Source organism: Emys orbicularis, chromosome 22, assembly GCF_028017835.1.
Source record: "Emys orbicularis isolate rEmyOrb1 chromosome 22, rEmyOrb1.hap1, whole genome shotgun sequence".
NCBI lineage: Eukaryota > Metazoa > Chordata > Testudines > Emydidae > Emys > Emys orbicularis.
The window spans coordinates 17,534,325-17,546,455 of NC_088704.1; the positions used below are offsets into that span (position 1 = coordinate 17,534,325).

Genomic DNA, 12,131 nt, shown 5'->3' on the forward strand with positions numbered 1-12,131 from the left:
GGTATTTTTTTAAAATTTTATAATTCCCCCACGCCCCTCCCAAAGACAGCAAGAAGTTCACTCTTCTCTGATTGTCAAAAGATTTGGAGGGTGGGGGTTGAGAAAATGCACAAACAGTTATTAGTAAACGGGTTATTCTCAGAAGTTCATTTTGTTTCCACAGACTTTGCATTGTCTTCTGTAGACCTTCCTTATTAAAGGAGTCTGGGAAAAGGACCTGAGAATTCTTCCTCCCACCCTTTCCAACGGATGATCTACAGATGCACAAATCAGGTGAAGGAGAAGTAGCGAAAATAATCCCTAAACAGCACGGATGTCTCTTGATTCCTTTGAAACCTTGGAAATCACAGTGATAGGCACACTAAAAATAGGCAGACCCAGCTAATTATTTGGACCATTAATAGAAGGCCATCTTCCCAATTTCTATTTATTCTAACACATGGTAAAAAAAGGTTGGTTCAGGATGAAAGCCAATAAATACATAAAGATAAATAAAATCCAGTGTCTGAGTAGAGTTAAAACCTAGGCCAACAGAAAACTTAGTTTACAGAGAAATACTCTGAGTTGAAGGGTAGAGTGCAGGGAAGGAAGGGGCGGTTTTCTTTTGTTTCCTTTGGGGGGAAAAACAACTCTCTCCCTTCTCAATGGAGACTGACTGAAATACACCATTTTGTCACGGTTGTATTCTTGGTATAGCTTAAAATATGAGCTTTTGTTTCCAGGCTTCTTTTATTTTTTTAAAAGAATAGGTTTTCTAACTCCAAGAACAAAAAAAAAATTCAGATTACAGGAACAATCAGACAAAAACAGCCGAGTGTGCCTTTTTCTGTATTAGGGAAGCATATGTAAAATGGAGTTCAGATATGTAATACTTCATGCTCTGAGTCCTGACCCTACACATTTTCTTTCCGACTTATTACTCGGGCTAAGAGTTTGGCTATTCATCTTAGAAAGTTCAAAGTATTGTGCCAAAGCACCACATCATTTCAATTTCCATCTTAGTATCTGTATGTGCAAACCTAATTCAAGTGAAAAGTCCAACTCTCAACACACAAGTACTGTGTGATAATACCTATCACTAATGTAACAGAACACTGGTCGTTTTCTAACTTTCAAAGCTGCTACGTCACAAAGGCTTCTTAGGATAAAGTGTCATATTATTTATTTTAAACACACACAGTCGTGAGAAGGGCCCACATCTCAAGCCAAGTCTCTCATTTAAAATCCAATATCTTTAAAAGGAATGTGCCTGGCTATGACAAATCACCTGGCCAAACACACTGCTCTTAGCTTGATATAATATCTTCTATTCACAAATCTGACTACTCTATTTTTCAGATTATGGTGTCAATACAAGAGCTACTTTAACAGTACAATTACAAACTTTGGGTTAGGGACTTCTTTCATACTGTGTGTACACAATGCCTTACCCTTAATTGGGGCTTCTAAGTGTTTCTACAATACATGCTCAGGGTCTAACTGATTGCCATATTTCGGGTCAGGATGGAATTTTTCCTGAGGTCAGATTGGCACAGACCCTGGGAGTTTTTCGCCTTACTCTGCAGCATAAGGCATGGGTCATTGCAGGTTTAAACTAGCGTAAATGGCAGATTCTCTGTAACTTGAAATCTTTAAATCATGATTTGAGGACTTCAGTAATTTGGCCAGTGGTTATAGGTCTATTACAGGAGTGGGTGGGCAACATTCTGTGGCCTGCAATGTGCAGGAGATCAGACTAGATGATCATGACACTCCTGTCTGATCTTAAAGTCGATGAGTCTATGAGAAGGAGCTGTGGCTGCCTTAGGCTACTCTACTGTGTACAGGTAAAACATTGTTGCGTCACTTGAGTCTGAGTTTTGAACCTTTAATCCAATTTAATGAAAACAACCCCCTGGTCGGCTTCTCGAGATTGAGTTTGCTGATAAATACTACACTTACCTTCAGCAGATAAAAGTATTACCTGATTTATCTACATATTAAAATGCCATGTCATAAACTTTTGAGCCTTCTACTTCCTCAGGGCAGGAACCGTGTATTTGTACAGTACTGAACACTTCTATCTCTTAATTAAAATTTCATTTAAATGACACGAACTAATTTCAAAAGCGTTGTTTCCAATGGATTCCATTTCAAGTAGCATGCCCTGAAATTTGTTACAAATCTTCAAACTAAAACTAACAGGAAAAAGAGATGGAAAGGTCAGGGAAAACTATTTTAGTAATCTCAGTTGTTACTTACATCTAATTTATGGTAATACAAACAACAATTTTCAGACAAAAATATGATTTTCAACTTAATTATGTCCCTTCAAATGATAGCATAATCAGCAAAATATTCCTATTGCATAGTAATCTTTTGAATCTCTCCTTTATTGTTAGGGATATCGGCGCCTCCCAAGAAAAGGATAAAGCTGTTTCAGAACTTGGGGGGGGATGCATCATGTGTCAACGGTCTCTAGTTGAAACAGCTTCGCCTGGAACTTAAAATGTAAGTATCATGAGTAGTGGTGGCTGTTTCCTACATGACTTTATAAATATGCTAACAGTCAGAGTTATTTCCTGAAAACTGTATAAACAGACTGATTGGAAAGGGAGAAAATGCAGTGGGATGGAGATTGTTTGAAGTCAACTACTCTTTTTAGAAATCTGAATGAATTTAGTGTTCATAAAATGTGGAACTAAAATGCACTGGGTTTAAACTGACAGTGATGTAAGTGCTAAACTGCCTTCAACAATATAGCTCTGCAAAACCACCATCATAGATGTACACTATAAAGATGAGACTACTGTAGATAGGTAGCTTTAAGGCTATATACCTCTTAAGGAGTGCTGATATTATGTTGGTGTGAGATCGCTTCAGCCAGAAGACGTATGTAAAGTCTTGTTCACAAATCTCTTAGGTTGTTGTATAATATATTTGAAAGGAAAATTAAAAAAAACAACAACAACCCAAACACAATTGTTTTTTTTTTTTTATAAAAGTTACAAAAATATCCACCTGACCACCTTCACTTTTTGAAAGAATGTTAGATAAAAATAGGACAAAACATATAGGTCTATGATCTTGATTGTGACATCAGAACTAATTTGGTGTTTCCTCTGGCTGGATAACACAATCCTATTGCTAAAAATGCTTAAGTTACTGCAGGTGGGGGGATGCGCCGGGTCATCACCCACACTAGCCCCATCTCAGCTGGGGCTGCCTCCGACCTGTGTCAGGTGGCTGTAGCTCCCAGCCCTGGCTCCACAGGTGAGTCCCTCCTGACCCGAGTCAGGGAGGTTCCAGCACTCCAGCTGGAGTGTCCGGTTTTTAAATTTTACGAAGTTGGCAACCCTAATTTGCCATATAAAGTGCAATTTGCAACATTGGAAATGAAATGACAAACTAATACAGTACTCCTATGAAATAAAATGAGATTATACAAAACATGAAACTTCAAATGAAACTGTTACACTGTGTTTATTTGTTGCTCTGCCAACCTTGAGCAATTCAGAAACTGAAAATAAAAAGAAGTACCACTCCTTTAAAAATATTTTCCTCTACACCGCCCCTCCCCCCAATGTTACTACACTAAGCACTTTGCTACTCTTGCACTAGGTATACAGTAGAACTTCAGAGTTATGAACTGACCAGTCAACCACACACCTCATTTGGAACTACGCAGTCAGGCAGCAGCAGACACAAAATAAGCAAATAAATTAATAAAAAGCAAATACAGTATAGAACAGTATTAAACAAACTACTAAAATAAATAAAGGGAACATTTAAAAAAGATTTTGACAAGATAAGGGAACTGTTTCTGTTATTGCTTCATTTAAATTAAGATGGTTAAAAGCAACATTTTTCTTCTGCATAGTAAAGTTTCAAAGCTATATCAAGTCAATGTTCAGTTGTAAACTTTTGAAAGAACAACCATAACGTTTTGTTGAGAGTTATGAACAACCTCCATTCCCAAAGTGTTTGTAACTCTGAGGTTCTACTGCATAAACAGACCTAGGATTTTAAGTTACTTAAGAATAGTACTACTTATCAATCTTGTGTAAACAAGCTCTGTACTTAAGACTGAATTAACAAGATCACATTCATTAGATTAGGCTCCCTTCAGTAATTTCTGTTGATTAGAAATGTACTTGCTATGAGCAGATTAATTCACATATTTACAAGATTAAAAAGAAGCTAATTCACCTATTCCTATGATGAGGGAATACCATATCTACTCATTTTAAGATGGACAATTCACTGGGGTGCGTGCTTTAAGATTCTTATAAAAATACACATTATAGTTGTCATTTGTCATCGACAGGGATACTGTTAGCATCCATTTTTTAACTGTCTGGAAATCACAGAAGGACTAATATCCTCGAAAAAAATAAGTGCCTATTTTAAAATGCTTCCTCTAAATCACTGACAAAAGTATTTTCAGGCAAGAAGGGGTTGATATTTTGTGACTGAATTTAGATTACGATGCTAAAAATATGGAGATGAAAAAGTGACATTTAGTGTTGCTAAATTCTCTTAGTACCAGAATAGAAGCAAAGGTTATGAAACTTCAAATGAAGTAACCACCCCCACCTGCACCCAAGATCCCTGGCTCTTCAAAAAGAGCTCTGGTATTTTAAAATTCCATTTCTAGCAGAAAGGACTTCAGCTGGATTATAGGCACGACCTGAAATGATGGGACTGAATTTCTAATCATCCTATATGAAAAACCAAATTGAACTTTTCCACGAGAGCTTAATGAAACCCAAAAGATCATCCTTCTGTGCCAGTGACACTCACCTGGAATCAGTCCCCCAGTGCATTGCATAAATTTTAGCCAAGTGCCCCCTCAATGTTCTTCTAGTACGCATCTGAATTCGACCCACTGGATCAATGTTGGCTGTGATCTAAATAGACAAGTTATTATAGACCTTAGATTCTGCATTTATCTTACTCACAGAATATTCAGATACTTCATTAATGCAGAAACACTTAGAGTAGTCTATTGCAGAAAACCAAAAGGATGCAATGCACAAATTTTGAACATGTTCATTGATTTAGACAAACAAATTGACTAAGAAATGTGTTAGTTCTATGCAGTATTTGCTTGGTTATTCTCTTATTTACTATTCTTCCCCAGGCCCAGCTCTTTATCTGAGCATTGAAGGCAAAGCGCTAGCTAAATATAATTGCACAATATTCCTCTGGAAGAACATGCATGTTATCCAGGCCCAGTGGGAAACTGCATGCATTAGAAACTCTCAGAACCCTGGGCAGGATTATATTCAGTTTCTATCTTCTGAAGCCTCTAGCTTTAAGATTACTACAATCTTGTGGCAGAAGGTTCCCCCTGCCCCCCACAATAGAGATGCATTCTACAGAATAACACAGCTTTCTGTTTTTAAAGAGAAAGTGGCGTGTTTGTATTTGAGGCTTTAACTGCACCTAACATTTTGAAGATAAACTCCCAATTTAGATCTAGCATAAACTGCCTTTTGAACAGAAGATTTTCAAATTATAATATTAATATTTTATCTAACTTTTAAAGGATAAGAGTGTATTCTGGAATGAGTAAGTGAATAGCAAAGTGAGGAAGAAATCAATATGCTGTCATTATACTATTACATTTAATATAAATAGTTTCTTTGGCCTGGAGCAAAGCACTGGCTAAAAATATAGCATATAGCGCATTTCCAGTAATATACTGAATAAACGAACACACATTACAGTGAATCCAAAACAGTTTACAACTCCATTTTACAGATAATGTCTGCATACTTGTCCTGTCTCCACTTAAAAAAATTATTTAGCAAAAGCATTTGAGTAAAGAACTCTGCTTCATTTTGAAAACTGCTAGAACAGATTAATGTTCAAACTAACAGATCGGGCCAGATTTAAAATTCCTACACAATGCCCTTCCCTAGTATAAATACAGTAGCTTTTTACAGGATTTTGCACATGGGAAATATTTTAGATATTAAACTTAGCCCATTTATTTTACATTTATGGGCAACTCTCTTTGCCACATATAAAAATTTCCTAAGTAATTTAAATGCTCAAAGAAGGCCTCTTGCTCACTGCCTCTCACTTGCTTGATGCTACAGTGCTGAAGTTGTAGTACTGCATTTGTAGTATTACTCACTTCCATGGCAACAAACTGACATCAGACACAGGATTTACTCTCAGTTCAAGCAAAAGGGATTAAACTGGGCGGTGAAAGGTAAAATCTGATTCAAAACACATCTGGAACAATAGCTCCTGGCAAAGGCTTCTGTATAAATGGCCTTCCAGGTTGCTCCAATGTGAGGGTCCTTCAAATTATAGATCCATCTGTATAATACTTGTATAAAAAAAAATCAGGGAAAGGAACTCAGTGACCTACCCAGGAAAGTACTACTTGATCCTATTACTGGCAGTAGTTGGCCATGCATAAGCAGTAGGATCTGTGCGTAATCAAAAAAAAATAAATAAATAAAAAAAAAAAAAAAATCACACCATGCAAAGAGTGAAAGGAAGCTAATGTTGCCAAGAAAAGACTATAGGAAGAATTAAGGTATTGTTCATAATTTATGCACACAACTTTATGTATTTATATTTTCCTTATATACATTTTTGCAATTAAAATGTGAGCATCTGAAGCGAGTGCTTACCTGGGCCAGAGTGGCATCTGCACATGCTTTTCTGGCATCCTGTAACAAGGGAAAATTAGAGACAACACATCAGAGACAGCTTAATATGTGTTGAACCATTTATGCTGACTATTCTACAAAAGTTACTCAGCAGCAAAACTACCAGATTTGGGAAAATCTTGCAGTTATGATCACCCTAAGGAGAGAAATTGGAAGAGGAACCTACCAAGCCAGACTTTGTTACCAATGTGTGTCTATTATTGAGAAGATAATTCTAGCATTTAGTGGGCAAGGATAGGAAGGAATGCTTAGCAGCAAGTTTCAGAATGTGATTTCTGGTGTAGTGTGTTATCCCTGAGTACTTACTGCTGACATTCTGTGCATCTTATAATGGATGGCCAAGATCCAGAATGCAAAGTACAGGGGGAACTTGGACTCAACAGGTGCCTTACATAGGGGCTATACACAATATATATTTCCAACTCTGTTTAAGGAACCTAAAACAATTTGTTATATAGAGCTAGAAAACACTTCAGAATAAAAAAAAAATAAAACTAAAATAGCCTGAAAGTACATTGCTCTTCACCTGGCCAACAAATACTTTAGTCAATGCTTTAGAACATAAGAACAGCCGTACTGGGTCAGACCAAAGGTCCATCTAGCCCAGTATCCTGTCTACCAACAGTGGCCAATGCCAGGTGCCCCAGAGGGAGTGGACCAACAGGCAATGATCAAGTGATCTCTCTCCTGCCATCCATCTCCATCCTCTGACAAACAGAGACTAGGGACACCATTCCTTACCCATCCTGGCTAATAGCCATTAATGGACTTAACCACCATGAAGTTATCCAGTTCTCTTTTAAATGCTGTTATAGTTTAGTGTTTGATGCTCCATACCTTGTTTTTTGGGGGTTTTTTTTTTTACAAGCAGATACTAAAAAAAATGCAGGAAGTCTCTTTATTGGCGCCAAACTTTTGTTCTGTTTAAAGAAGTTCAAAATTAATGAAGACAGGAAGACATGACATTAATTTCTTAAGCTAGTTATGTACACAAAAGTCTGGATAACTTGTGAGTTGTTCTACAATGGTCATTTATATGGATGGAGTCAGCTCAAAAGGAGACTCAGCTATTTTATTCATGTTGTGAAAATTTATGATTGCTTAGGCTTCTCATTGAAAATACTTCCAAGCACATACTAGTAAGAAATGGTGGCGTTTACCATTTTAATTAACAATCTGGAAGAGGAAATAAACAGCACATGAATTAAATATGCAGGTTATACAAAACTGGAATAAGTTTCATTCACCAGCCAAAGGACTTAGATTAGAAGCAAAGGCTGCCCAGGCAAATTTGGGCTGTCTATTCAGAAGCATTAGTCACATAGTTCTCTTCCTACATGGCTCTACCGCAATCATACTGGACTACAGCATTCAGTTCTGGGCACCGCATTACTAGTAATATTGAGAAATTGGTAGGAGTTCAAACAAAATTGACCAGGGATTGATTTATAAAGAAAGACTACTGGCTACGTGTAGCTTGGCTAAAAAGGGAAAGGATATAATATTCTACAGTTATCTGAAAGCAGCGGCACAGGAGCCGGCAAACAGGGCTGCTAACAGGGGAGTTTGAGTGGGAGTTTGCAGGGGGAGGTGGAAGGGGAGGCAGGAGGGCACGGTGTCCCGTGTGCTGTGTACCCCCAGGTGCAGTGGGCAGAGACAACAGCTGCCATGAGTCAAGCAGCGGGGGACACAATGCAGATGATTGCATGTGGCAGCTGCGGTATGTACATGGTCCTAGCGGGGGTGCCTGACCAGAGGTATGTCTGCATGAAATGCCGCCTAATAGAGCTGCTGGAAGAAAAGATCCGAGGTTTGGAGATGCAGGTAGATACCCTGGTAGAGTTTAGAAGGCGGTTTGAGCAGCTAATGGAGCAAAGGCAAGGAGTGGCTGAAGGGGAATGCTCAGGGGTACAGGTGGAAGCAGGCGCTAAGGTCTGTGAGGGGGGAATGTCAGGGGGAGAACAAGGGCAGTGGAAGCATGTGACCGTGAGAAGCAGGCCAAGGAAAAGGAGGGTCAGTGAAGGAGAAATAGAGCTCAGGAACAGGTTTGGGTGTTTGGATAACGAGGAAGGGGTGCAGCAGTTTGTAACTGAAGGGGGAAGGGTGAGGAAGAAGAGAAGAGCGGCTAGTCCCATAGAAAGAGGGGAGGAGTTGATGGAGACAGCACCAAATCTGGACCCCGGAACGGTACAGGGTGGCATAAGGGGGACTATAAGGGAAAATAGGAACGGACAGGGGTTGCGACTAGAGGGAACAGGGGATAGATTAGTAGATCGCACTGTCACCAGGCAAAGGCAGGTTTATGTGATTGGGGACTCCTTACTGAGGAGGTTAGACAGGCCTGTGACCAGGGCGGACCCAGAGAACAGAAGGGTGTGCTGTCTGCCGGGCGCTAAGATACGGGATGTGGACCTGCGGTTGAAAAGGATCCTAAAAGGAGCAGGTAAGAACCCCTTGATCATCCTTCACATAGGAACGAATGACACGGCTAGGTTCTCGCTAGAGAGAATCAAGGGAGATTATGCCAGGCTGGGGAAGACGCTTAAGGAAATCGAGGCTCAGATCATTTTCAGTGGGATTCTGCCTGTTCCTAGAGAAAGGCAGCAAAGGGCTGACAGGATTGTGATGATAAATAGTTGGCTAAGGGAGTGGTGCTATAAGGAAGGCTTTGGGATGTATGGCCACTGGGAGGCTTTCGGGGACAGACAATTGTTCTCACGGGATGGACTTCACCTAAGTAGGGAAGGAAATAGACTTCTGGGAGGGAGGCTGGCTCATCTCATCAAAAGAGCTTTAAACTAGGAATTCGGGGGAAGACGGTTGGGAGATGTCCAGTTAATCTCCATGCCAAATTACAACATTGAGAAAGAGGGGACGAGACAAGAACGGATATAGCCGGGGGGATGAGATTGGACATAAGGAAGACAGGGGGGGATGGATACTAGACTAATAGGTCATACTGGCGGTACGGTGTCCGTACCAAATTGGATAACTAATGTGAGGGAGGCTAAACGGCATAAATTAAGATGTTTATACACCAATGCGAGAAGCCTAGGTAACAAAATGGAGGAATTGGAACTCCTGGTCCGAGAAATGAGACTGGATATTGTAGGAATAACCGAAACGTGGTGGAACGGTAGTCATGACTGGAGTACAAGTATGGAAGGGTATGTGCTGTTTAGGAACGACCGGAACAAAGGTAAGGGTGGGGGAGTAGCATTGTATGTCAATAATGAGGTAAACTGTAAAGAAATAATAAGTGATGGAATGGATAAGACCGACTCTGTCTGGGCAATACTCACATTGGGTAAAAAAACTACTAGAGCCTCCCCTGGGATAGTGCTTGGGGTGTGCTATAGACCGCCAGGATCTACCCTGGATATGGACAGAGAACTCTAATGTTTTTAGGGAAGTAAATACTAACAGGAACTGTGTAATCATGGGAGACACTAACTTCCCGGATATAGATTGGGGAACGAATGCTAGTAACAATAATAGGGCTCAGATCTTCCTAGACGTAATAGCTGATGAATTCCTTCATCAAATAGTTACTGAACCGACGAGGGGGGATGCCATTCTAGATTTGGTTTTGGTGAGTAGTGAGGACCTCGTTGAGGAAATGGTTGTAGGAGACAACCTTGGCTCGAGTGATCATGAGCTAATTCGGTTTAAACTAAATGGAAGGATTAACAATTAAATCGGAGACTAGGGTTTACGATTTCAAAAGGGCTAACTTTAATAAATTAAGGCGACTAATTAGGGAAGTGGATTGGACTAACATATTTATGGATCTAAAGGCGGAAGGCGCCTGGGATTATTTCAAGTTGAAGTTGCAGGAGCTGTCGGAGGCCTGTATCCTGAGAAAGGGAAAACTGATCGTAGGCAGGAGATTTAGACCGAGCTGGATGAACGAGCGTCTCAGAGGGGTGATTAAGAAAAAACAGAAAGCGTACAAAGAGTGGAAGAGGGGAGGGATCAGCAAAGAAACCTACCTTATTGAGGTCAGAGCATGTAGAGATGGAGTGAGAAAGGCCAAAAGCCGTGTAGAGTTGGACCTTGCGAGGGGAATTAAAACCAATAGTAAGAGGTTTTATAGCCATATAAATAGGAAGAAAACAAAGAAAGAAGAAGTGGGACCGCTGAAGACTGTAGATGGAGTGGAGATTAAGGATAATCTAGGCATGGCACAATGTCTAAACGAATATTTTGCATCGGTCTTTAATGAGACTAATGAAGGGTTTAGGAATGGAGGCAGCGTAACGGAGGGGAATAAAGGAGGGGGGGTTGACATTACAGTATCCGAGGTAGAAGCCAAACTCGAACAGCTTAACGGGACTAAATCGGGCGGACCGGATGATCTTCATCCGAGAATATTAAAGGAACTGGCGCGAGACATTGCAAGCCCGTTAGCGATAATTTTTAATGAATCTGTAAACTCGGGGGTGGTACCGTTGGACTGGAGAATAGCTAATGTGGTTCCTATTTTCAAGAAGGGGAAAAAAAGTGACCCGGGTAACTACAGGCCTGTTAGTTTAACATCTGTAATATGCAAGGTCTTGGAAAAAATTTTGAAGGAGAAAGTGGTTAAGGACCTTGAGGTCAATGGCAATTGGGACAAATTACAACATGGTTTTACGAAAGGCAGATCGTGCCAAACCAACCTGATCTCCTTCTTTGAGAAAGTAACAGATTTTTTAGATAAAGGAAATGCGGTGGATCTAATATACCTCGATTTCAGTAAAGCGTTTGATACGGTACCGCATGAGGAATTATTGGTTAAATTGGAAAAGATGGGGATCGATATGAAAATCCAGAGGTGGATAAAGAACTGGTTAAAGGGGAGACTGCAGCGGGTAGTACTGAAAGGGGAACTGTCAGGTTGGAGGGAGGTTACCAGTGGAGTTCCTCAAGGTTCGGTTTTGGGTCCGATTTTATTTAATCTATTTATTACTGACCTCGGAACCGAATGTAGAAGTGGGCTGATAAAGTTTGCGGATGACACAAAGTTGGGAGGTATTGCCAATTCGGAGAAGGATCGGGATATCCTGCAGGGAGACTTGGATGACCTGGTATACTGGAGTAATAGTAATAGGATGAAATTTAATAGTGAGAAGTGTAAGGTGATGCATTTAGGGATGACTAACAAGAATTTTAGTTATAAGCTGGGGACGCATCGGTTGGAAGTGACGGAGGAGGAGAAGGACCTCGGAGTCCTGGTTGATCGCAGGATGACTATGAGTCGGCAATGTGACGTGGCCGTGAAAAAAGCTAATGCGGTCTTGGGATGCATTAGGCGAGGTATTTCTAGTAGGGATAAGGAGGTGCTGCTTCCGTTATACAAGGCGCTGGTGAGACCTCATTTGGAGTACTGTGTGCAGTTCTGGTCTCCCATGTTTAAAAAGGATGAACTCAAACTGGAACGGGTACAGAGAAGGGCCACTAGGATGATCCGAGGAATGG

At 40.3% G+C, this 12,131-nt stretch overlaps 1 protein-coding gene across 2 annotated transcripts in view; it reads right to left on the reverse strand.

Moving 5' to 3' along the window:
• Positions 1–12,131, reverse strand: part of GNB1 (G protein subunit beta 1) — an 89,993-nt gene that overhangs the window by 24,155 nt on the left and 53,707 nt on the right. For both annotated transcript variants that reach the window (XM_065421172.1, XM_065421173.1), the window contains exons 3-4: positions 6,633–6,671; positions 4,783–4,889 (exon numbers count right to left, since the gene is read on the reverse strand). In XM_065421172.1, coding sequence (XP_065277244.1) covers positions 4,783–4,889; positions 6,633–6,671 — 146 coding nt within the window. The remainder of the gene's footprint in view (positions 1–4,782; positions 4,890–6,632; positions 6,672–12,131) is intronic.